The sequence below is a fragment of the Dunckerocampus dactyliophorus genome, chromosome 2, assembly GCF_027744805.1.
Source record: "Dunckerocampus dactyliophorus isolate RoL2022-P2 chromosome 2, RoL_Ddac_1.1, whole genome shotgun sequence".
Lineage (NCBI taxonomy): Eukaryota > Metazoa > Chordata > Actinopteri > Syngnathiformes > Syngnathidae > Dunckerocampus > Dunckerocampus dactyliophorus.
The window spans coordinates 10,787,733-10,814,949 of record NC_072820.1 but is presented as its reverse complement, the minus strand read 5'-3'; the positions used below and the strand labels follow the sequence as shown (position 1 = coordinate 10,814,949).

The window sequence follows — 27,217 nt, the reverse complement described above, 5'->3', positions numbered from 1 at the left end:
CGAGGAGAAGAGGAGAAGGCAGATTTGATCAAAACTACCGAAGGTGTCAACCTTTTTCACGGTCACAAAAAAAGTAGACACATGGTCACGTGACGGCGATATCATTTTTCAGTTGTAGCGGATTTGCTAGTCCATACTGAAACGACGAGCTGGCGTTTTTAGATTTTCCCACTCTGGAAGCCATTTTCAAAAAATACTGTTTCCGTGTGGATGAGAGGCTGAAACGATAAAATACTTTGCAATTTTGACCTGAAAACGTTTCCGTGCGGCTCGCCCCTGAGCTGAGCGTGACGGTTTTCATCACAAAGACGTGAGTATATTGAGAATTTATCTCGCTCAGGAAATTGAATTTTCTCATAGTCACACTTGTTAGTAGATTATAAACAATATTTCAAATTGTTTTGGGGGATTTCAATCTCAAGAGATTTCAAAAACAGGGAAAAAAATTGGCCTAAATTACATACTCACATTGAGTAAAAATTAAAATTAAAAAAGGATGCAAAGGGCCCCAGTGACTAGGTTTGCCTTGGGCCCCCAAATGGCTAAATATGCCCCTGTGTGTATGTTGCTATATGCTATATGACTATGTGTAACAAACAGGAGGACTAATACAGTCAGCAGGCGTGCATGTGTGCGTGTGCACGCTTTATTGAAAGAGTCCCTCTCTCTCTTTCTCTCACCCCCCCCCCCCCGACTCCCCCTCAGCCCCCCGCCTCCCTTCCCCTTCCCTCCCCTCCCCATGCAGCCTGGGTGGTCTCCCCCCTCCTCTCTTTCTCTCTCTCTCGCTGCACTTTGGTGAGCTGTTGCTTAGCAGCTAATAATAGGCGATGTTTGCAAAGTAATTTGCCTCTTCCTCGGCCAATGGGAGCCGCAGCACTTTTCCATCAAACCTCCCTTTTCAGCGTTTGCAGAGAGGCGATCTCATCCAAATGTTGCCGCTACGAGATCGGAGGTAGACGTGACGCGCGGACTACTACTGCTACAACTACTACTACTACTACTTGTACTTGTACAACAACTACTACTATCCGAGACGCTGTTTGACAAACTCTGTGAACGAATGACGACTGAAGGATCGATACGGATTTGGGCGCATAATGTTGGGATGGAGTTTCGAGACTTGTTTGGCTCCAAGGACGACTAGAACGCTTTCTTCCAACTTGTCCGCGCCGGATGCGCTCCTCTCCCATGTTGGATTATTGTCGTCGGCCTCTCTGAAATCGCACCCACTTTGTGTCGCTTCGCTCCCCAGCCTCTTCGGACCATGGCGTCGGATCGCGGGGACCCAGGGGCCGCCGGCGTCTTTGGAGATTTACCCCCGAGTTACACGCGCTCCCAGCCGGCCGCCAACCCTGACGTGCTGCGGAGACCCAGCTACTGCCACGCTGCGTTCGCACTTAAACACATCTCAAAGGTGATCACGAATGTGGATTTGGGTTTTTTCCCCCACAAAACCTGCATTTTTTTTACATTTAAGGGGGGTCTCTATGTTTCTTTATAAGATTTAGCTACCCGGAGTTGTGGCTCTTATACTGGGGGTCCCACAAGCTGAATACCTTAAGAAAGTGTTCCAATTCCACTTAAATAAACTCTTTGTAATAGTGTTGGGTTTAACCAACACTATAGGTTAAAGGCGTTTTTAAAGCACATTTATTTGTCCATACATCAGATTCCCATTGAGTGCACTTCATTATGTCACATTGCATGTTTCCCTGCTTCAGCTGAGGCTCTTGTTTGGAAATGCGGTGGGTCCTGTAAAGGAATTCACTCATTGAGTTTGATCTGACAAAGCATCTTTGGACCGCCCGGATGCTTGGATGTGTTTCAGCACCGCTGAGACGTGAAGACAAACTCAAGCGGTGACAGTTTGTAACCATTTAAAGCAAAATATGCACACCATAGATGTCAGCTTCATTGCATAAATATGTGCAAAAGTACACGGTTTCTTCTGTGTGTTAATGTGAAACATTTGTGGCTGTAAATTGAAGCCATTCGGAGGTTTGATGATGCTTCAACTGTGCATTCCAAATCTTCCTAATTGTGTTGCGTCATGGGAGATCCTGCCTCAGCTTTGGACCGGGTTCAGGTGATGGATTCTGGTCCTATAAAGACAGCTCCTTTTACTTACAATAACAAATAAAAACGCCACGCTGACACCTATTCCTAATAGTCTAATTCCTAAATGTCTTTTACTCCTAGGGGAAGGCGGTAGGTCAGAAGGCTCCTCTGTGGATCCGGGCGAGATTCCAGGCCCTCCTGTTCTCTCTGGGCTGCCACATCCAGAGGCACTGTGGGAAGGTGCTCTTTATCGGACTCTTAGTGTTCGGGGCTCTTTCGGTGGGACTCCGAGTGGCGGCCATCGAGACGGACATCGAGCAGCTATGGGTGGAAGGTGAGTCGCCAGCCGTTGTGGTTCCGGATGCTGTGATTATGACGGGAATTGTGATGTGATGTCTAACAGCTGCTGTGCTTTAATGGTAGCTGACAATGCAGTTCGTCACTGTACGATAGTTTTGTTTTAATCGTTTTCACTCCAAATTAGGCACAATTATTTGATGTTTTTGTAAAGGGATGGGAGAATCTCTGTGAATGTTCTGAACTCCTGTTTCCATGCCATTGCAGCCAAATGTGTGCCATGCGCTGCAGTGAAGTTGCGCTTGGTAGTAGTAGTAGTTCAGCTTGCTGAAGCTGATGTCTTCTTTAGACAGCACACTAGTTTAGGGTGTATCAAAAGTGCATCTGCCTGGTCGCAGCCAGTCGTGCCTCAATTGCCCCATGAAATCAACAATTGATTCCTCACGATCAATTATGATGCCCATCTATGATATCATGTGTCTTTTCAAGTGGAGTATGCCGTGTTTGGACGGTCCTCCGTGCGTGTTTTACGTCAAAGTTATCTGCACGTTTTCAGGGGCAGAAGCAGCTTTATTTGGTTTTTCACACTGGCCAAATTCCTTTTAAACCCCCAGGCTTTCAGTGCCGGGGCTGATCCCTGCAGCAGATGGACTGTGTGAATGGTTAGCCATCTTTGAGAGGGGAAGGGAGGGGGCTCAGGGGGGTGGATGGGTGGGCTCGGACTCCCCCCTCCCCCTCCTCCTCCTGGGCTCCCTGTGTGGTCCCTAACTATTCTTGGATTCCATTCAATGAGAGGCAAGGAAGGCAGGCAGGCAGGCAGGCAGGCAGGCACCACCCCCCTAAACCACCTCCTCCTCGTTGACTACCTCCTGCTCACAAGTAGAAAAAATATAAGTGAATGCAGCTGAAGTTTACCCACCTGTTTTGCATGCTCTGAAAGCGCCGCAGCAGTTGGTGAATGTAAACAGACCCTATAGGGTTTTTTAGGCCCACCATGTCACCGGAGGACGGGGTCAGACGGCTCCGGAGACGTTACGGGAATTGTTTGTTTGCATGAAATCGTCTTCTTCTTAAATCGTGGTCATATATGAATAAAAGCTAACAGGGAACGCCTGCAACAACAGGCAACGAGAGCGTCTGCTGTTTCTCTTTTCTTTCAGTTCTTGACAGTGTAAAGATTCAGGATTACCTCTTGAGCTAATTGGCCCGGCCATCTTTTTAATAGAGATGTTTAGACGTTTGTGTGCCAGTTGTTTTGCTGTGGGACTCAAGGAAGGAAGGAGGGGAGGTGTGGGGCAAGGGGTGCTTAAAAAGGGAAGGCTGTGCCTTTAAGAGGCCGTGGCCGTGTTTCTAAAGTTTCTGCCTGCCTTGTTTCCACCAATAGCCCATTGACAAAGCTTGCTAGGGCCTCAATGGAGAGTAAAGTGCTTGTGGAACAAGGAGAGGTTAGTTCTCTCTTTTCTCTCGCACACAAATTCAGGAAAACACTCGCACCAGTGCACAGAAAGCGCAAGACAAAGGGCCGCTAATAAGACAGACGATATCATAGTGAGGCGCTCACATAGTTTGGTCTCATTTGCCCCGTCCGTGTGTCAAATATTGTAAGGTTTTTCTTTTCAAAATGTTCAATACATTTGAAGTATTTTGTATGACAAGTCAAGGACTACAATTAGTAGTAATTGTACTTATATGAGGGCAGGGTATTTTTATTTAAAAGAAAAAAAACAACTAAAAATGGTCCAGATATTGTGGTATTTTTTATTTGCTGTTTTGTTTAAAAAATATACATATTTGTAAATGAATTTAGAATACAAACGAATGAATAGAAATGGCGTATATAGTATAGTTATTTATTGTTTTCCATTTCTGCTGTCATGTGTTTTTATTGTAGACGGGTTTTTTTGTTGCTGCAGGACTTTTTTAGACAGTAGCATCATTTTAAATAGAGCACTAAATTCATTTTTAAAAAAGGATCAATAAGGTATGGTCCAGATATTGTTTTCCTTTAAATATTTTTATTTATTTTTTTATGTTTTGTTGTTTTGTAGTTTTGCTGCATGTCTAATGTTTTTATTTTTTGGACTATGACTCTCACGAAAATAGCGTGCTGAATTCATTTAAAATAGAAAGTCAATGAATAAATATGTTATTTGGGGGTTTTCTTTTTCATTTTTTATCACCGTTTGGCTTTTATAGCGTGTGACACTCATGTCGTTAAAAGCAGCGCACTTTCAACATCTGAAATTGCTGGCATTTTGTGCATTTTCCTGCTAAATGCTTGTGAGATCACATTTTAGTGTGCTCGCGGTCGTTACGAGAGCTGTCCTCACAACACTGTGTTGCAGGTGTCATCTTTGTCACCTTGCTGCGTACACAGCCTGTCCGTTTGTCTGCTTTGTGAGTGCGTGTGTTTTCATATCTGCCTGTTGAACCACCAAGGTTTTAAAAAAAAAAACAAAGCTGAGCAGTTTTTAGAGAAGAATTAGGCAGAAAGGCTTAAGTAGTCATCACACCTGCGTAGCAGAATAAGGGTGTTGAGTCTGACGGGGGGGGAGTGTGGTTTAAGGACTCATGCTTTGTCCATTTGTTAGAAAATACAATGTTTGCATACTGTAAACAATCATTATTTCCTCCTGCTTTCAAGTGTGAAAGTTGAGATTGGCAACGTGTGACCCTGGTCAGTATTGTCCTTGAGAAGGAGGGGGGTCGTAAAAGGAGATGCAGGAAGAGGAGAGTGATGGGAGTAGACACCATGGAGGGGGGATGGTTGGGACAGGAAGACTGGAAGCTTATGGCTCGCTGACACTTTTTGCTTTGCCTAGTCTCGTTTTATCAGTGCGGTGAGGTGTTGCTTTTGTAAAAAAAAAAAAAAACATCTGTGGAGGGGAAAAAAAGAGAAATGGCCTCCATGTTTCTGTAAACAAATGTTTCCTAGAGGAGTTGAGGTGAGCCGTGACAGACACGTTTAGTGATTCCAACTGTCCAAACATGAGCGCAGAGAGAGAAGGCCTACCAGGCACACCACATGTCCCGTAAAGAGGAATCAGAGAGGAAAGGGGGGAGGTAAAGACCACAGCAGTGTGCATACTGTAAACTAGCATAGCCACCTAGCATCCAAATGAGGCCTTTTGTGGACTTGATGAGAGAAATGCTGGAGAAAACACCTTTTGAGTTGGCACAAAATCACCAAATATGCACGTTTCTCAGTGTTTGGAGGGCTTTTCTCTAAACAAACCACAGCAGGTAAATGCAATAATTCATCAGAGCGCACACAGTGGCCCAGTTCAGACAGAGAAAGGGAGCTCTATGAGGCATTATTGGAGGTGAATAGTGCGCGCTGGTGCCCCAGCTAGATAAATAAACTCCCAGTGCTCAGGGCCCAGGACCTCACTGGTAGAGAGAACAAACAAGAGCAGAGTCAACCTGGGTCACCTCCAAATGTTTATTTCACCCCCCTTTTACACTCCATCCTTCAGTCCAAGTCATGCCTTGCCTTTCTCAGCATCCCCCCCTCCCAAAGACACACACTCTGACCAGGACCACCCCTCAAATAAACATACAACGCGCAACTTTAGACACACGTTCATAGGACACTAGAACTCAACTTTTGGACGTCGTCATTGTATGTTATATTGAACATTATATATGCAGTAGTATCTTTTTGATTGATTAGCAATCAATTAATTGTTATTATCAAGGTAGTGGAGACTTTCTCTATCAATGTTCTGAACTCCTATTTCCATGTCAGTGTTGTATTGAGAAGATTATGCCACAGCTCAATGACGTCACGGTGTTCTCGTTGACACTGAATCAACGGCGCCTCAGCTCGTCGCAGCCAAGCAGTGCCTCAATTGCTTCAAAACGCAGTTAATCAGCTCTTTCAGACGGAATTCTTAACGATCAATTCATTGATTATTACGTCCATGTTGGCTCTCAGCCACATGCGCAGTGTAAAGCATGTTTTTTTCTGCTATTTTGGACCGAGAGCTTTTATCTTTAGGCGTATGAGGCTGTCAAACTTAAATGGCACTGTCGGAGAAAAGTTACAAAGCAACACAAAAAGCGGCATAATCAAATTTCAATCAATATAGGGTGGCACCCTTTCTCTCTCTCGCTGAAGAGCCACCTTTGTCTTTGCCGTGCACAACATAAAGCGACACCAGTCACCTTTGCACCGCGTACACCGCTGTCGTATAAAACGTTGAAGAGCGACGTGGAGGGAGACTGGACGTTTTCTTGCTACTTGTAAGGAGGGGGTAAAAAAAAAAAAAAAAAAAAAAGAAAAAAGAAATGATTCCCGGGCTCAATAAATTCATTTCTGCTTTGAATGAGACCAGCAACGTGGAAAAATTTAGCCTTTCAGGCCGGGATGAATGTATGTTTCAACCACACATTAAGCAGTATTAGCGGTCAGTGGAGTGTCTAATGTGACTATTTTTCACAGTGGCCAACGCTGCCCACGATTAGCATAATTAGCAGAGGCAAGCCTATACATATGGAAATAGAAAGTGCCTAAATGCCAGCTCTGGCGGAAATTTATGTGTGGTGGCTAACACCGCTGGCACATTTGAATAGAATGTAAGTGAAACAGATTTTTTTTTATGTTGCTTTCTCTGTTTTTTTCGACTGTTTCTCTCATGAGGAGGACCTTTCACACATCCACATATCGACTTGATTCTTTCCTGCTCTTATAATAATCCTTGCTAATAGATGAACATAATACAGAAGAAGACGAAAAGCTCGCACTGTATCTCCGTAGGTAAGATAGCTGAGTGCCAGCTTGTCTTTTTGCACCCCCCCACACGAACACACCCCTAAGCCAGCCTCCCATTCCCACTCCCACATTGGAGTCTGGCATTGTTTTACAGGCTGGGAACGTTTTGGTCCATTTGCTTTTTGTTGTGAGAAAAAGAGAGAGAAAAAATGTTGCGTTTTATTTCATTCTGCTGTTTGTTGTGAAACATCTGAAAGAAGAGGCTTGACTGACAACAGGGCGGTGCTGTACATGCGGCGGCCCATCTGCTGTCGAGCAGACTGGGCCGGTCCCAGTTCTGGTAGGTCCAGAATAGTCTTCAGATCTCATGTTTACTAAATCTTGAAGGGGGATATACTGTACATGATGTGCTTTTCAGTAGGGATGGGCATATCAATTGATTATAATAGCAATTGATTAATGGCGTGTACTACTGGGAAGCTGAGCTACGTCTGCTGTGTACTACGGCACTGAAACAGGAGTTCAGAACATTCCAAGAGAAATTCTCCTATACCTTTCCTCCCGCTGCCTGGACGGCGCCAACATTCCAACGCACTGCAGTACATCCCACCTCTTCCTGCTTTGAGTATGTAAGCTAATGAAATACAAGTACACGGACTAGTTATGAGTTATATTTGTTATCAGCTAACGATAGCAATTTGGCATGGTTTAGCTACTGACGTTATCTATCATGTATAGATTATCATAACCACACAATGACTCTAAATTGCCGGACGAGTGGCACTGGTGAGTGATGGCCGAGTATGCAGTTTTTATGCAGTTTAAATGGTAATTGTGAATAATATAGACATTTACATGGACAGTCTGTTTTTTTAAACCACTATTGGTAACATATGCTAGCCGATGGGGTTTTATTTGGAGCCAGTCGCATACAGTCACGTTAATTGTCCAAATGTTTTATCTCTAGCAAAGAAATGCCCAATCCTACTTGGAAGCATGGTGCTCATGTAGCAGGTTTAAAAAAAACACTACGTCACTTTCAGCCCTCCTCTTCTTCGGTCTTCCTCCTGAACAGCGTGGGGTCTTTCAGAGGCCCCCCCTAATCCAGCTAATCTACCACACTGAACTTTGAAGGTGGCCTGGCCTGACCTAGCATGGCCTGGAACTGGGACTAGGCCTGTACGCCAACACCACCACAATACTAGACAATAGTTTGCCTCTGCTCCAAGTCTCATATAATGTACAGTTTCCTCAGCTATAGGGAAATCTGAGCGTTGTGTTTTTCTCCAAATGGAAGGGTCAAGAGGAGAGGAAATGACTAGTTGGAGTCCGGCGTTTATACCGGACCACACACACACACACACACACACACACACACATACATATATACTGTATATAAGCACACAGACGTTGACACAAACACTATGTCTGCACGACCTCAAGTCATGGAACCATGTCAGGGCTTGTTATGATATTTTTGCTGGCTCTTCACCTTCACTCCTTATTTTAAGGCAATCTTTAATCACATTTACAACCATGGACTAACAACCTAAATCCTCAAATTGCCCCTGTAGTAAAATAACCATCCACTTGGGTGTTAAAACCCCAGTCTCCTCACTCAAAGGTGCTTTTTTTTTTTATATATACCCTCAAACGAGAGCTTTTTTTTTCCAGGAACTGTCTCTGTAAGGTTGCGGTTCACAGGCTGAGTGCAGCGAGTGGCTGGGGGCACGACAGTGAAGAAAGACGAGAGGAAAAGAGAGAAAAGAAAAAGACAAGTCGTCCATCTGGGGGCAGAACGGGGTGGTTTGTGAAGCTCAGTTGAGGTGTTTGAGGCCGGACCAGGGGTAGGAGGAAGAGAGAGGAGGCGAGAAGGACAGAGAGAGAGAGAGAAAGCGGAGCGGCAGCCTGGGTGGTCCAGATGGGAGGAACAGACACAAATAGCTATAATTTACTTCAGGAGGCCTGTAATTACAGAGCCTGAGTCTCTCTCTCCGAGCCACCCAGTTCCTGTTAGGATCAAAACCCCAAACGTTGTCGAGGTTAACATATGAAATGTCAAAAAAGGTTTAACAGATGTCAACGAGGACGCAAGGACGGAAGAGGTTGCACTCTTGTCTTTTGGTTCTCTTGGACATAATAATCCATCAAACGATCGCTCGGGATATTGTGTGCAATTGTTGCTTTTCATGACGCAAAACAGCTCAGTCCGCTGTCAGCTGAATGTATTTGTGAGTTTAAGATACTCCTGAACCGCTGCACACAAAAGGGCGACAATTTGTCAGAACACGCACCCTTTCCGTGTTGTCTGTGCTATTATTGTTCTTACAAATACACCACATGGCGGCGCTATGATTAAACACCCTAAATCGGACTGTTTGAAATTCCTCACACAGCTGAGTGTAACCGGAGAGTGTTTAGCCGAATCATCACGAAATGTGGTTGCACACCATCAGGGGACTGACAAACACATCTGTACAATTTCAGCAAAGATTGGTTGCAAAACACGGCTGCCACCAAGCAGAACATGTTTGCAGGGGCACGATGCAGCTAATTGTCTGTATGTCATTGACCATTTGTCAAACGATGATAAAAATTGGAGGATATCTGTATTACATGTATGCCCGCATGCCTTCTGAAGCATTTTGATCACAACCCACAGGGGGCGCCACCAGTGTCATTTACAGTCGTGTGAAAACTTCAGGCCACCCCCCTGGCATTTAAAAAGGACTTTAGAACATTCATAAAGCTTGTCCGTCCCCGTTTAAGCCATTCGAACGTACATCCCCGCTGATGATTTCCAGTGAAAACCACCAGAGCCAAATTGAGCCAAGAGGAAATGACCTTTTGCCGTCTAACGTCTACGTCAACATTCTGAGGAATGTCCATTTTGGGGATGACACCAGCGATTGCAAATAAACGAGGCGATGTGATATCCTCAGAGGCCTCGGCGCGCTGAAGGTAATTAAAGCCTTGAAAGTGCGGCGGAGAGCTATTGGACGGCGTCTCAGAGGGGGCCACCCGAGCTCCAGCCTGATCTCACACTTTCATTGGCCTCATCGTTTGTTTTTTCTTTCCCCCCCCATCAATTATAGGCCGCGCTCTACTAGTATAGTAGACTATTGCAAGGCATTAAGAGAGAGATGAGGTAAAAGACTGAGTGCGGAGTTGTGAAAGTCACTCAAAGAGTGACAAGAGTTAGAATTAAGGAGGAGCCAAGCCCTCCCTCCCCTCCTCGGCATTGTCATGTCCCGGGACAGCAAGAGAGGGGGCAGACGGGCCCTCTTGTGATCCAGCGCGGCATGTTTCATGTCCACTTGGCACAGGCACAGATCCCCCCGGCTGGCAAACTCTTTTCAGGGCAACCTCCTGTAATTAGGAGGCTGGAGCGTATAGCGCACAGTGCAACATTCCTCAAGCCCTCTTTCATCCCGCTCTTCTCGCTCGTCACCGCTGTCTGCCTCTGACTCACGCCTTTAATCGAATCTACAGTATTTACTTGACTTTTCATTTGGACTTTATGTCCGTTCACACCTTTCGTCCCCGAGCGTCTGTGCATTGCAGCAATCTGTAGCCCTTCATGGGACGCTCATTTGAATACAACACATTTTGATGTCATTATTTGAGTTAGATTTCTAGAAATATGAATGCATAAATAGTTTGTTTTAAGTATTCTTTATTTATTTTGTTTGTATTCCAATAACAAAAAATTTAATTGTTGATTTGATCATTTACATCATATTGTGTATTAATATATATTCTTTTTATTCTCTTAAAAAGGAGTTGGTTTTTTTATCTTATCAAATTATTATGTCCTAATTTTATTTTAGTGCAAAAAATATATTCTTAATTAGTATTATATTATATACATTTTTACATAGGAAAGGAAATTTAACTGCTTTGAGTTTTCTTCACCATTGTACTTGCATTATATCATTTGTTTAGACTTTGTATTTATCATTTAAAAGCAATTTTGTTTAATAATAATCATGTCACGTGGTCCTATTGCCTCATGGTTGAATTTGAACACCCACGAAGTTACCAAATATGGTTCCAGATGAAACGCACACCTCGTAACTGCCACTGTTTTAGCGCTGTATTCTTTTCTTCGATGTGTGTCTTGGCATCTAAGCTCCCTTGCAGATTGCCGTATTTGCCGTCCGTAGTGGGTTGGTGAAGGGATGGATGCGGGGGCATCAGGGGACTTCTACTTTTTCTTTTCTTTTTTTTCCTTCAAACTAAAAGGGCACATCTGTTTGACAGGAGGAGCCAATGAGAAGCTGTATTAGTCATTTCTTTTGGCCAGACGCTTGCTTGTGTGAAGTGCCTTCAAAACCAACACTGGCGAGGGCCAAGGGCGTTGGTCGATGCATACGTGTGTGTGTGTGTGTGTGTGTGTGTGTGCAACTATATGAACGCACTTTGTTAAACGACGGCCAAATGTGTAGCATTGATGGATGCCTGCACTGACAGACAAATATTTATTTAAAGGATCCAGCTCAGTCATTCTTTTTTTTCATTTCTTTAAAGCTGGTAGCCGAGTCAGCCAGGAGCTTCACTACACTAGAGAGAAGCAAGGGGAGGAGTCCATATTTACCTCACAGATGCTCATCCAGACCCCCAAAGAAGAGGGCGCCAATATTCTTACCCAGGAGGCTCTGCTGGTTCACATGGAAGCCGCCCTTTCTGCCAGCAAGGTCCAGGTGTCACTGTTTGGAAAGTAAGTCAAAAGCTTTAAGATGGGAAGAATACACTTCTTGTGTTTTGTGTGAGAAAAAATACTTAATAAAATTGTATTTTTACTCTCATAGGTCATGGGATCTCAACAAAATATGCTATAAATCTGGAGTCCCTATAATAGAAAATGTCATGATTGAAAGGGTAAGTGAAGTGCTAAGGTGCGCTGCATTAATATTACGTTTTTTTTTTAACTAATTTAACATTTCCTCTTGATTTTAAATGGCATGCATATGCTCTTTCCTGCAACCAGATGATTGACAAGCTGTTCCCTTGTATGATAATCACTCCATTGGACTGTTTTTGGGAAGGGGCTAAACTACAGGGAGGCTCCGCCTATTTACCGTAAGTCTTGGACTACTCACACCCATAACATTTTTAATACTGTTTTATAGGGTCTGTTTGTAATAGACAGCGACTTCCTTGAATTGCGGGAAAGCATCCTTTTTATTTGCGGGTTTACATTAATGAGCCACATGACTGTGTAAACACCTGCTAACCTGCCACAGTTAGCCTAAAGGCTACCATACTGACACTTTTGCACCGTAAAAGCAAGTTGCTCAGATGGGAAAATGTTCATTTCTTAATTTAATGTGATGTAATTAACTAACTTTTATTTGTAAAGTCATTTTTATTTGCATATTTACATTGAAAAGTACATAATCAGGTGAGAGAACAACTGCTAGCCTTCCAAAGTTAGCTTGTAGCCTGAAAGCTACCACACCAACACCTTTTTCATCTTATCAAGTTGCTAACAGTTAAATGTGTATTACTTTTAAACTCTTTAGTCTTCATTTCTTGACTTTTTTTTTTATTTGAACATTTACATTTCAAGCAACATAAGCATGTGATGTTAGCCTGCCAAAGTTGGCTCGTAGCCTCAAAGCTACCCATTGTTTTTTTTAATCACAGCAACAAGTTTCTAACAATAAATTGCTGATTTCTTTAACTTTAAATTCTTAGAAATTTCTGTGTGATTTGACTTTAACTAGCGCATGTTAGCCTGCCAAAGTCAGCTCGTAGCTTAAAGCTACCATACCGACACGTTTTTTTTCATCATAATAACAAGTTTTTAAAAGTTAAATGTGTATTTCTTCATAGCGCTTTACTTCTCAGACATTTTAAATACACATTTAATTTACAGATGACATAACCAGGTGATGGGACGTTAACTCGTACCTGCTAGCCTGCCCAAGTTAGCCCGTAGCCTAAAGCTACCAAACAAATACCTTTTTTGTTACAATTAGAAGTTGCTAAGACTGCAAAGTGTGTATTTCTCTGCCAAGTAAAAAAAAAATCCAAAGCAAATATAGAAGTTTAACGAATGCAGTGGGACAGCATCCAGTTTGACAGAAATTGTTAGTTAGATTGGTTTACTGCTGTTCTTGATGACTTGCTGCCATGTTAGACCCCCTGTGGAGACACCATAGCATGGGATTATTTTGTGCTGTATAGGTAACTTTTAACACTTGCTCGATGGAAAGATACAGTCAAGCTTTCAGTGGTCTGTCAGTGGTTTCTGTGAGTGACAGCGGCGGTTGGTAATAGAGTTCTTTTAGGTCCCCGGGAGGGACAGAAGGGGGGCGGCGGTGATGGTGGGGGGGTGGGCGGGGGGGTGTCCTGACAGGGAAATTCAAAAAGAGAAAGTAGAAAGAGGGAGATGGCTGCACTGTGTGGTTGGGTTGGTAGAGCAGAGGAGGGCGGGGAGGTGGCGGCGGTGGTGGTGGCAGGGCAGCCCTTTGGGTCAGACAATGGTAAGCATTCTTTCAGTTTACGAGTGAGTGTCCATCAGTGTGGGGGCCCTGGTGGAGGGACGGAGGGTGGAAGGGAGGGGAGCTGGGGAGGGGGGGTGCCCGGCTTTGTCAGCTCACGGCTAACACTCGCCATTCTCATGGTAATGCCCCTGGGCTCCCAGCTCCCAAGTTGTCCAACAAATAAAATGGGCAGCATTCAAACCTCAAGTCCCTGGAGAAAGACACAGAGAGGCAACAAGACGGTTAACAGTGGAGTCTGGGCGTATTTGGACTTTTTTTTTTTTTAAACCCTCTTCTCCTCTTTTTGACACTGAGAAATTGAGTCCGTGAATAAGAGCACCAGAAGTGATATTTCAATTTAAAAGTACTCGGGGCCCAAGCTATCTTTGCAAATGTGTTTATGTTGCCGTCAAGCACATTGTTATGTTGCAGGACACCCCTATTTCCTACCTGGCTTGTGTGAAAGAGAGGCTTCTCAGTGTCGTCCTTATTTATTTATCATGACTTGTTTTTGTTGGAGGTTTTTTTTTTTTTTAAAGCAGCAGCCACAGTTGTCCTTGTCCTTGTCCACATCTGCTTCACTTCAGCTCTGGTTTTATAATGCAACAAAAAAAGAGGGCTAGAGAGGCAAAAAAAAACGGTTTGACAGCAAAGAGCGGGAATCTATGAAAGCACAAAAGGGTCCAAACTTGTTTCAGTCAAACAAAAAAGTATCAGGTAAAGGAGTGTGTCTTTGTGGTATGTCGGGAAGGCATACTTGTGGATTCTTCCTTTATATGCTCCTGAACTCAAATGTTACCTCTTACCTGCTACCCTTTCCAAAAGCTGGCCCCTTATCAAGATGTTTGGCAGAGGTAATTGTTATGACTCTGTGCATGGCATTGAGGAATGGAAGCCACCGTGCCTTCCCCCTTGGACATTGTGGCGGTGTGAAATAGGATAATAAAGGCCATTTTATACTGTATCTGCTGCACTGAAAGACTCATAGATTTCTTTAAACAGAGTTCACAAAGCATGTTCATCATCTGCTTGCTCCTCAGGGGTATGCCGGACATCCAGTGGATGAATCTGGATCCAGTCAAGCTCATGGAGGAACTGAGTCAGTTCACTTCGCTGGAAGGATTTAAGGAGATGTTGGACAAAGCACAGGTGGGGTTAACCTAATATTGTGATTCTATAGTGTTTGCATGCATTTCCATTATTTACTGACATTTGCTTCTGCAGGTGGGCCACGCCTACATGAACAGGCCTTGTTTGGACCCATCAGATACCGACTGCCCTCTGAGTGCACCCAACAAAGAACAAGGGGAGGTATGAGTTCATGCAGTGTGTTTTACACTTGGAAGCGAAGAGGGAAACGGCTAAAATGTTTCATCCCTCCTTTTAGACTCTTGACATTGCCGGGCATCTCCAAGGCGGTTGTCACGGTTTTAGCCAGAAGTTCATGCACTGGCAGGAGGAGCTGATCCTGGGAGGACGTGTGAAGAACACCCAGGATGCTCTGATGAGGTGAGCTCCTGTTAGCGGTCTTATTTTAGCACGTTGGAGCGCAGGTGTAAGCGTGAGCAGCTGCCCATCAGCCTGCGAGCGGTGGAATCTGTGTAACCCCTAATAACCCAGAAGACACATGCTCGGAATGCCTCATACTCGGTGGGATCGGTTTCCTGCGTGACCCTGCTGCAGCACAGACCAATTAAAGATGACTTACAGCCACTGAAAAGCCTCCTGCCAGGCATTTGTAGTGTAAGCGACCAAAGAAAAATTCACGTTTTTCAGCAGCCGACTCTGTCAATAAGACGCTCTCCCTCTTTTTCCGTGTACCCCTACTGGCTTGAACTGCATTTAAAAAGCCATGCAACTACAATTGCAGTGACCGCATTGGGTCAGAGCCCAGATTTGGACCCACAAGGGCCCTAACAGAGGTTAGATTGAAAGAGGATTCCCAGTCCCATCTGTAAGAGTCACACTTAACACTCAGATGTGATTTACGATAATTTCTAGCAGCGCTGCCGCTCGACGCACTTGTGCTGAGAAAACCTTTTTGGGCGTCTGGGATCACAGCCCAGAAGACCAGACGGACTAGATAACAGTAACACCTGCTTTTTTAGAAGCTCTTGTAAGCTTCGGGGACAATACAGACAGATGAGCTCGAGTCTGCACACACACACTGGAAAAGCGGGACTGTCTCAGATGTGTGCTAAATTTAATGTCAAGTATTTGTGTGTGTTTTTTTTCCTTTTGCAGCGCTGAGGCTCTCCAAACCATGTTCCTGTTGATGAGCCCAAAGCAGCTGTATGAGCACTTTAAAGATGACTATGAAATACACGACATCAACTGGAATGAAGAAAAGGCTACAGCCATCCTGGAGTCTTGGCAAAGGAAGTTTGTGGAGGTATGAAGATGCAATACACCTCACTGCATGAGAAGAAAATGGGTTTGTTAAAACGCTGGTGAATCCATGTAAGCATTTCATAGCAATCACAACATCATGCAGCTATGCCTAGCTTAGCTTTTCTCCCAGCATTCACACAATGAGGAGATACTATTAGTATTAGCTTGTGTTGGAATTCCATCAGCTTTTTTTGTAAGCAAATCGCACACTATTGTATGTGTATGTGGGTGTGTGGCAGGCCAATCATCTCCCTCTGTCAGAGCCCTCGTTATGGGAACAAGCTGTTGCTGTGATAGCTGACACCCACCACTGTGGGGCAAAGCAGAGAGGGTCACTGGGATGGAGGCGGGGTGTATGACGTTTGGGAAGAAGCGCAGTGACGATGTACACAACAGCCAAACACTTCCAGACCACAATAATGCATAAACAATAAATGTGTTTGAGATGTTGCAAATGAAGCACACAAAGCAGCGTGGTGCGTTCATGGCGTCCTCCAAAGTCATGCAATCCCATTCCTTTCACCTTTGACACTACAACCTCTGGCATCTGTGCTCATTACTCCTCGGTTGTCATACGTACACACACTAGCACATGTGAAAACACACACGCACACTATCGTGTTCTCTTTCAAAGACATTTTTTTTCTGTTTAAATACGGTGGCGTTGAAAGGGACATGCAAGCACTGGTGGTACTGGACTCTTTCATGTTAAATAAACACGCCGCTGTTTGTCTCGCTCTGCAACATAAAGAGGTTTGACGGTGTGCAGAATCCAACCCAGTGCTTTCCCTTCTTATGTGGATGCTAAACGTGAGATTTGGAAGTACTTTGCAGGGCTTGTGGTGATTTATCGGTGTTTATCCCTCAGGTGGTCCACCAGAGTATCCCGTCAAACTCCAGCCAGTCAATTCACGCCTTCTCCACCACCACCCTCAACGACATCATGAAGTCCTTCTCCGATGTCAGCGTCCTACGGGTAGCTGGAGGGTACCTGCTTATGGTGAGCGTAGCATTTGATTTGTTCATCAATTATGACTGGCAAGACTGTTCCATTGCACGGATTACAGAAGATTTGACACACGTGTTCTCTCTCCAGCTGGCCTACGCCTGTGTAACCATGCTGAGGTGGGATTGCGCCAAGTCCCAGGGGGCCGTGGGGCTGGCCGGCGTGCTGCTGGTAGCCCTGTCGGTAGCTGCAGGACTGGGTCTGTGTTCCCTCCTGGGACTCTCCTTCAATGCTGCAACCACTCAGGTACAACTTTATTTTACAGCAAATTTAAAGGCTGTATTTTAATGTTGAGTACTCTCTTTGACACTCCTCTTCTGCTTCTCAACCCAGGTGCTTCCCTTCCTGGCACTTGGAATTGGTGTGGATGACATGTTTCTTTTGGCTCACTCCTTCACAGAGGCCGGGAGTAACATTCCCTTTAAGGTACCTTCCTTTCCTCATCCCTTTCTTCTTTCCTCCTCTGTCCTTTTCTCTAAGTTGTGCTTGTCTCTTCCAGGAGCGAACCGGAGACTGTTTGCGTCGCACGGGCACCAGCGTGGCTCTGACTTCCATCAACAACATGATCGCCTTCTTCATGGCTGCCCTTGTGCCCATCCCAGCCCTGCGAGCATTCTCCTTGCAGGTATTTTGTTTTTTTTAGCACACACCACTGTGCACTCTCACACGGTTGCGCCGTGAGAGGCCCTGCGGGTCCTTTGAAAATGGAAGGGGTAACTTAATAGAAGTGACATTTATTCAGAGCAGGAAAAGCCCTTTGTTCCCGAGTCTTTATGGCTGCTGCTGCTCCAACAACAGAGCCAATGTTGGTTTTTTTTTTCCAAAACGTGCGCATGTCTGTATGTGCGTGCAATGTGGAAGAATCAGAGCAAAGCAATGAGGAGACAGAGAGAGAGAACTGGAGTGCCTGGATCCGTATATCACTCGGCCGTCAAGGCGGTTTGCTCTGATCTGTGACTAACTCTGGGTGGTCTGCAACACACAAATACACACTCATGGTAATACACACAAGGCAAACCACAGCCAGTGAGAATGTCAGCTCCAGGGGCTACAATGAGGCCTGCTGAAGGCTGATGACTTGCAACCTATATGTACTGTATATGTTCGCCCCCCTGCTTCTTTCTGTCTCTCTTTCTAATAGTTCTGGCACTGTTATGTCTCTCCCTGCCTGCCCTGCTTAGTGTTCCTGGACGATTATTTAGAGTAAAGTATTACTTTCCCCTCAGGACTGTGGTCGGGGATGCTGAAAAAAAAATAACCTCACTCCCTCCAGCTCCAGCGTGTCTGTAATTTCACATGTTCCCAATCTCACTTTGTTTATCTCCTTCCTTTCTGTGGTTAATTCTCCCTGCAGGCAGCCATTGTGGTGGTGTTTAACTTTGCTATGGTGCTGCTCATCTTCCCCGCCATCCTCAGTTTGGACCTCCACCGGCGTGAGGACAAGCGCTTAGATGTCCTGTGTTGCTTGTACAGCCCTTGCGCCGACCGCGTCATCCACCTCTCTCCCCACGAGCTGTCGGACACCTCGGAGCAGCCCCATGCGCCACCCACAAACACCCATCAGTACACAACAGGTTCTACCATCACCACCAGTACGCAAATCACCACCACAGTGCAGGCGTTCACTCAGTGCGATGCAGCCGGGCAGCACATTGTCACCATCCTGCCACCGACCTCTCAGATCTCCACCAGCCCTACTTCCATCATTGTGTGCCCCACCTCCCAATCACAAGGTAAAGGATTCAAAACACCAGTGTAGACTAACATGTCTTTTTTATCTAGTTGTAACACTCTTATTTTGTGTTGCCCCTCTAGCTATCACACCCACACCCAACACTCCTGTTCAGGATCCCTACGGCTCCCAGCTCTTCACACCTACCTCCAGCTCCACACGGGACCTTCTAGCCCAGGTGGAGGACTCCAAATTGGGAAAGAAGTGCGTTCCACTCCCATTCCTCCACTGGAACTTGTCCCACTTTGCCAGGGAGAAATACGCTCCACTGCTGCTCAAGCCCAAGAGTAAAGCCATCGTGGTCATTCTCTTCCTGGGCCTCCTGGGACTCAGCCTGTACGGGACCACCATGGTGCACGACGGCCTCTATTTGACTGACATTGTGCCACGTGACACCAAGGAGTACGACTTCATCGACGCCCAGTTCAAATATTTCTCCTTCTACAACATGTATCTGGTGACTATGGACGGATTTGATTACGCACGCTCACAGCGGCTTCTGATCCAGCTACACAACACCTTCAACTCTGTCAGATATGTGGTCAGAGACAGCGACAACAGACTGCCCCGCATGTGGCTGCACTACTTCCAGGACTGGCTTCGAGGTACGTGTCATGTTATTTTTGTCAAGTGAGTCAGGGAATAGAGTGATAGTGATGTCAGTAGAAGAGGGGGGGTTGGAGTTTTTTCAGGTGTGCCTTAGTAAGGCCGCGAGTGAATGAATGACTGTTGCAGTGTGTGGGGGGTTGGTTTGATGTGCGAAGGGTGAGTGAAAGTTCAGTCATGCTGCTTACGCCCATCCACCTGGGCTCAGGGGTGGAGCAGCAGACAGATTGGGCTGGGGTCAAAGGTTATCTTTTGCATGTGTGTCTATGCATGTGCGTGTGTGTGTCCTCAGGCTAGGACATGTCAGAGGCCCAGTCAGGAGGAAGTAATAGCTAACAAGTCAATCAAAGCCAGCTGCACAAAACGAGACAGAAAAGGAAACTTGATATTTCACATTTTTAACACACACACATACACACGAAGGCTGCTCTTGTAGTTTCACTTAAGCAGAAATTAAACAATAAATGACAAGCACGGCAACCCTTTCTTGTCTCTTTTGCAGGTCTTCAGGCTGCTTTTGATTCAGACTGGCTGACGGGGAAGATTACATCAGATAGCTATCGAAATGGTACAGAGGACGGCGCTCTGGCATACAAGCTCCTCATCCAAACCGGCTCCAAGAAAGAACCGTTCGACTACAGCCAAGTAAGAGAAGACGTCCATCCTGCGTTACCGTGTCAACATGTCTCTGTGCCATCTCTTCTAACATCGTCTCAATGATCCATTGTAGCTGACTTCTCGCCGGCTGGTGGATGCAGAGGGTCTCATCCCCCCTGAGGTGTTCTACATTTACCTGACGGTTTGGGTCAGTAATGATCCTCTGGGCTACGCCGCCTCGCAGGCCAACTTCTACCCCCATCCCCGAGAGTGGATTCATGACAAATACGACACCACAGGAGAGAATCTCCGCAGTAAGTCTCAACGACTTTAATCTAATCTGTCGTAGTTTAACTCTTCACTATAAACAAGTCCCTTACATGCTACCTTTTTCTTTATCCTTGGCAGTTCCAGCTGCAGAGCCCCTGGAGTTCGCTCAGTTCCCCTTCTACCTGAATGGCCTCAGGCAAGCCAGTGACTTTGTGGAAGCAATCGAGAGTGTGCGGGCCATCTGTGATGAGTTCACCCGCAAGGGCGTGCTAAACTACCCCAACGGATACCCCTTCTTATTCTGGGAGCAGTACATAGGCCTCAGACACTGGTTCCTGCTGTCAATCAGCGTGGTGTTGGCGTGCACCTTCCTGGTCTGTGCCCTCCTCCTGCTCAATCCGTGGACTGCCGGCATAATTGTGAGTCACCTCTTCATTATTGTAATTTTCCATCTTTGCAGAGTTATGCAATATTTTCCACCTCATCCTACCTCAACAACATCATTAGCCCCTTTCCTCCCTCTTGTCTTCCTCTCACTTTCTTCTCAACCCGCTCAGCACAGCTCAATAACGTCGTCCAACGGGGGGCCTCTTTTTCTCTGTGGAGGGCCAGTGCGCACACACATACGGGAACCTTTGTCATTCTAATGTAGGCAGGGCTGGCCTTAGAAAAAGGAATGCAAAGGAGCAAGAAAGACTTTGCCCTCCCAAAGCCTTTACCTCCAACTCCATCACTGCTTTTGTCAGAGGGAGAGCAAGAGGCTTGGGTACAGGACGGATCTGCCCAGTCGTGACCTTGGCCTGCTCGACCCATCCATCAGGGCGATGTGTGAGCCAGAAAAAGAGACAGTCTGAGTGTGGAGTCGTTAGAAAACGTTTCACACACAAGCTGGTGCCCACACACACACCCCAAATGCATGTCTACAGCCTTTTGGGGGTGGGCTGAAGTGAAGCACAACAGTTGCAGCTTCAGCTGGAATGTGTTTAATTGGAAGTAGCGCTCCCCAGCAGCAGTGATTAAATTGATTACAGTCAGACACACACACACACACACACACACACATGCATGTGTAGTTTCCATGCATCCGCCCGCCTGTGGCAGCTTTCAGTCAGCCTGTATGTGGTCGAGCTATAAAACGACTTTTATCATTTCGCAATTTAACTCTGAGGCCACACTGGGATGAAAAGCTCCCAGGAGCTAGCCTCTCATCAAGTAACTTTGCACCAGCACAACCTAATTTACATGTTGTAGTTACCTTAACGCCAAACTGGGCTGTGTGACTTTCATTAGCAGACAGATAAACATGAAGGGCGCTATTGTCTCATTCTGCGTCAATCATTACGAGCACCCCTGAGGAAGAAGGAGAAAAGCATAGTGGGATGGAGAAGTATTAGCCCTAGGGTGAGTAATTTGATGCCACACGGCTGAGAACCCGGGGTCAAAGATTGTGTGGGGTGAAAAGGCAAAAGAGCTCAGCTCACTTCCCTCAAGTCACCTTTAATCATCACGTGGTCTTTACTTCCATTCTTTTATATTTGTTCTCAGCAACCACCACTTTTGTGTGTTTAGGTGTTTATCCTGGCTATGATGACAGTGGAACTGTTCGGCATCATGGGTTTGATCGGCATCAAGCTCAGCGCCATCCCCGTGGTCATCCTCATCGCCTCGGTGGGAATTGGAGTAGAGTTCACCGTTCACATTGCACTGGTGAGTCGACACAAGCAGGAGGAAAAGACGACAGCTGAGCACCTTCGGGGACCGGCATATTAATACATGCATTGATGTGGTTTATTAAATCAAGACATGAAACAATTGATGTAAAATTGCGCGCACTACTTGGCCGTAACCAGCAGAGGCGCTGTTGATTCAGGCTCAACTAGATGAGTCACATCTACATCCGCTGTGGGTAGGATTATTCTACTTAATGCAACACTGGCATTGCAACAGAACATTTAAACATTTTTTATTCCATTAAAATAAATTGATGGCTCAAGAAAGGCATTCCTACCTCAAACCTGTACCATCTTGTAGCGCTAGACGCAGCCACCCCCAACTAAAACACATCCAGGAATTCTACAGCGTGCCAAGCCTCACCACCACAAGCGCAAGTTTTGTGTGATCGGCAAGATTTCCAACTCATTTCTCCTCTCCACCTTTCCCCCCCGCCCCCTCCCTTTGCGGCAGGGCTTCCTGACAGCCATTGGCAGTAGAAACACGCGCTCGGCCGTGGCTCTGGAGCACATGTTTGCCCCGGTGGTCGACGGCGCCATTTCCACGCTGCTGGGTGTTCTCATGCTGGCGGGGTCTGAGTTTGACTTCATCATGAGGTGAGATGCAGTGTGTGTATCGACTTCTCTGGGTGTTCGTTTGACACCGTCCATATGTCACCTTCAGTGGATGCTGTGTTTTGGTTTAGCATCATTAGTGTGTGTGAGTGTGTGTGAGTGTGAGGCCAGTTGTCTCGCTTCACTGCAGGATGGTTGGAAGCCTTGTAGGAGGTCAGAGTTGCATGCAGGTGGAAATGTTATACCCCTATTTATACACACACACACACACACACACACACACAGAGCAACAAACATGCACCTGGTTCTGTCACTCCAGACACACACACACACACACACACACACACACACACACGCATCCGTCTCTCCAACCGCAGAACACACAACAAATGGGGAAAACATGAAGGGTGTGTAGCAGCTGCTCGTAAACACGGAAGTGTTCTCCTACCCACTGGGTGGTGTCTCTCTCGCTCTCTCGCTCTCTCTCTCTCTCTCTCTCTCTCTCTTACACACACGGGAATCTGTAAAAATTCCTATCATCTGTTTGGCCTCTGTATTGGGTGCCATTGTAAAAAAAAAAAAAAAGAGGCTAAATTTGAACTGGTCAGGCAGTTGGATGGTGGGTGGGCCACCAGCAGACATGGATGTCCTGTGTTTGTGTGCCTGGATTGTGCGTGCGCTCGCTTTGTACCACTGTTTCATGGTCAGAGTGGAAAAAAAAGGCAAATAGCTCAATGTTTTTCAGCTGAATGCGGTCTCGGGCCCAGAACCCGAAACCACAGCCTTGAGCTCACAGACTGCAGCAGGGCTCCGTGACATAAAAAGTACAGTTTGTCTGCAGAAATGAAGGCAGGAGCAGAGGAGGGTGGCTTTCTTGCACCCATGTGGAGGGTAATAGGTGTGCATTTGTAGCATTGTTTGCTTTTTTGTTTAGTGAGAGGCCGTTTCTCAAGAATGGAGGTGAGAAAGCGACACACAGATGTGTCTCAGTGTCTCTGTTGGAGGTCCTGTGGGCCAGCGAATGGAGCAGGCCAGGGCTGGATAGCTGCAGAGTAGCATAAATACGCTGCAGTAAACATCTCCTGGCCCTGTAATGCGCTGAATAAACAGCACGCCTAATTCAGCGCATTCAGTCCATAGCAGACAAGCGTGTACACACACACACACACACACACACACACACAATTCACATACGTGCACATGTGTAAACACCACTGCCCTCGTTCTCACATACAACTCCCCAGACCCCAACAGCGAATGGAAAAGATTAAAGTTTATATAAACAACAGAATTCCGAAGAGTGAGACGCCGTTGGAGGTCTCACTCTGCCCTTGTGTTCTGAAGACCGTGAGTGTAGTTATGGGGCCCGAGCGAGCAAAGTGGCACAATGCCCAATTGTGATTTCAGCGCCTGCATGTCAGCTTCAGTTTGAATATGTGCGTAGCTTCAAAGCAAGCGAAGGAAGTTCAGCTTGGAATCGGAGGGAGGGGATGAGGAATAGTGTCATATACTGTAAGTCCATGAACTCTTTCCGAGTTAAGTCGTAATAATGTTTGTTTCCGGAGCTAATATCCCCGTCCTTGTTGTCTTCATTCCAACCCTCCTTCATTATTTATATTCACCCTTTCTTCTTTTTTTTTTACCTCTTTTTAGCATCTCACTGTCTGTCTTGCTCTGCTTTCTGTTAGTGTTTAAGTGGAGTCCTCTCTAATTTTCTCGGCAGCTCTTTCTTGTGGCGTGCCTCCACGGCTAGCTCTGCTGAGACGCACGCAACGCAGCGAGTAGAAAACAAGAGCGAGGAGGGAAGCATCAAAGTGTGTTTTGGTTGGGGCAAGCAGGAATCAGATTTGCCCCCACTTCTTCTGTCTTTGATACACAAACACCGAGTTTGCCTCGACTTCTTCCCTCTCAGCTGCTTCCTCTGCTCAGGCCGCTAAGCCCTTTACATCACCCAGAATGAGTAGAGACATTTTGGCTAAAGTCTGGAGGCCTGGCTTTAGTTCTCCGTCGGAACATCCTGTGTGGAGTTTAGATGTTCTGCTTGTGTCCGGCTTCCTCCCACATCCCAAAAAACATGCATGTTAGGCTACTTGGAGACTCAGATTGTTTGAATGTGAGTGTGAATATTCGTCCGCATGTGCCCTGTGATTGATTGGCGACCTGTCCAGGGTGTACCCGCATCTCGCCCAAATAACGTGACCCAAATGAGGACAAGCCATATGGAAAATGGACGGATGGATGAAGGATACCAGAATCAATTGAATAATTGCATAGGATAGCTCCTTAATGTCCGTCGTCTCTTCTCTCCTCAGGTATTTCTTTGCTGTGCTGGCAATCCTCACACTTCTGGGGATGCTCAATGGCTTGGTTCTGCTCCCGGTGCTCCTATCCATGCTGGGCCCTCCAGCCGAAGTCAGCCCGGTCGACAATGGCAACCGTCTCCCCACGCCTTCTCCCGAGCCGACGCTCCCTCCACCGATGGCTCACCACGGTTACTTCGCAGACCACCACAACCCCCGCTCTGCTCGCCAACATGCCTTCTCCACCGAGATGTCCGATTCGGAATATTACTCGGAGATGACGAGCACGTCTGGGATCGGCGAGGAGGATTACAAGTACTGTGATCGCAGCACGTACACCGTGCCGCCACCTGCGACCTCTCACATTCTTCTGGAAGCCAGCAAGAACCCCAGCTTCCCTAAGCTCACAGTAAGCATGACAACACACTGATTTTGCGTGTTTTGTTATTTTACCAATCTCAAAGTAAATGTTGGATTTTTTTGTGGCAGGTGGTGAGGCCGCTGACAGACAGCACGACCGGAGCAAGGATAGAACCGTCGAGTGAATCCTTGCACAATGCTTCGTCACCTTTGAGCTCACAGCAGGTGACATGCTGGGATGGACCCAAGCAGCCGGGACAACACTTGCCTGGCGACAGAGCTCACCTACCTGGGCGGACTTCTCAAAGCGGCCCCAGGTTGCAGAGCGGCAGCAGGGGGCCTCAGCCAAACAGGACTAAAGGGCCCACCGGCTTCAGCAGCTCCTCCGGGGGGCCCGTGACCATGGTGACGGCCACAGCCTCTGTAACTGTTGCCGTGCATCCGACCTTGCCCGGAGCGGCGTACCAAGGCTACATGCATGAAGGTTTTGAGACAGACACAGAGTCAGACTGCTTTGAGGCCACTAAGAGGACTTGTGGGGACAAAAGGAACTTTTCCTCATACAAGAGAGACTCTTTAGAGCTCCAGGACGTGGAATCGCCGCAGGATCACACGACGCACCAGCACAAACAAGGTGAGACGGTCAATTTGGATTCTACCAGCAGTTCCCCCAAGTTTATGCCTCCAGAACCAAGCCTAATACTCTCTTCTCTTCTCTGCCACAGGCGTGTTGAGGATCCAGACGGCCAAAGAGTGCTAGTCTCTCTCCTTCGCTGTTCTGGAAACTGTACATAAGACGCCACATAGGATTTATTTGAAGGAGAAAATTATGTAAATCTATGAGTATATATTTTAATACTAAAAAAAAAGAGGGAAGCTATTTAAAAGAGTACTGTATAACTTTGGGTATACTCATGTAAAAGTATTTTGTGTGGGGGGGTGGTTGAGTTTAGTTTGCCCTTCTATAGTGTATAGAATGTGTTCTATGTAAAAAGTGTCCACACCAAGTGAGATCCTATTAAGATATTTGGCTATTGAACATACATGGTCAGTGTTGTATTTCTATTTGTACTATAATGTTGGTTTTTTTGCTGCTACACAAAGTCATTTTAAGTGATTTGCCTTAAAAAAAAAATGCAGTAGCCCCTCTTCCTCCCCCTTAAAGCTACACACACACATTTTGTCTGCACAATAATGTACTGTGAGATCTAGCGGATTTCTTATCAATGTGCCTTCAGCAGTGGAAGTTCTCTCTTCCTCACTTTTGGTGAATTTTCGTCATCACGTCAGTATCATCCAGTGTTCTTTGCAGTTTCATTTACTTGAAGGTGTCCATTTTTTTTTGTTCACATGAGGAATTACAAGGGAGCCTTTTGTTTGTATTTTTATGGAATTAACGATAAGCTATTATTTGCTCTTTTTTCACTTCATTTGCTCTACTTTCTTCTCCAGAAGTGGTCTCATCACTGCCAGTTTTAATATCCAGGGAAGATCTTTTCCGTTTTGTTTTTTGTTTTGTTTTATTTGATTTTATTTTTAAAAAAGTGGCAGCTGTGGTGTGAAATTGAGTAGCGACTTGAAAAATTGGAACAAATTCATCAAAAATAACCACCCTTGGCAGTTTACTCCAGCCAGGAGGAGGTTGAGGGGAAGCTTATGCATTGTTTGTAGTTTGTTTTAAGATTAAAAAATGTTAATGTCATGCCATATAAATTATTTATATTCAAATTTTATTTTTGTAGTTTGTACAGATGTTAGTATTTAGAAGTTCTATTTTTAAAGAGTAAATATATATTATATATAAATATATCTATTTGTTGCTGAGTTTGATTTGTGTTTGCATTTAGGCGGGAGGGGAAGTCATTATTATGTTTTATTTTGTTTGTTTTTTATTTTAGTCAGAGGAGCATGAAGGTGTGTAGGATTGTGTCACTCTTACCTTCTTGGCCCATCCTGTCATGTTTTTGTCTAAAACACTGTGACTTCTGAAAACTATGCTCAAGAACCCCCCTCCCTCACTTTGTGTGACCGCTATGTTCTCTCACCTGCTATAGAAAATTGACTAACAAAATAAATTGAATGAGAAAAAACGTTCCTTGCGTCTGAAGCC

At 45.7% G+C, this 27,217-nt stretch overlaps 1 protein-coding gene across 1 annotated transcript; it reads left to right on the top strand.

The window, feature by feature from the left end:
- The first annotated feature begins 867 nt into the window (after positions 1 to 867).
- On the top strand, positions 868 to 27,217 carry ptch2 (patched 2). The gene is made up of 23 exons (XM_054760713.1): positions 868 to 1,414; positions 2,200 to 2,392; positions 11,600 to 11,789; positions 11,881 to 11,950; positions 12,060 to 12,151; positions 14,601 to 14,709; positions 14,785 to 14,871; positions 14,948 to 15,069; positions 15,805 to 15,952; positions 16,820 to 16,951; positions 17,048 to 17,203; positions 17,291 to 17,383; positions 17,457 to 17,582; positions 18,312 to 18,690; positions 18,773 to 19,294; positions 19,798 to 19,940; positions 20,026 to 20,206; positions 20,301 to 20,581; positions 21,732 to 21,869; positions 22,347 to 22,489; positions 24,760 to 25,156; positions 25,237 to 25,741; positions 25,833 to 27,217. The coding sequence occupies exons 1-23, from the start codon at positions 1,265 to 1,267 to the stop codon at positions 25,865 to 25,867; spliced, it is 4,392 nt and encodes a 1,463-aa protein (XP_054616688.1). The 5' UTR covers positions 868 to 1,264; the 3' UTR covers positions 25,868 to 27,217.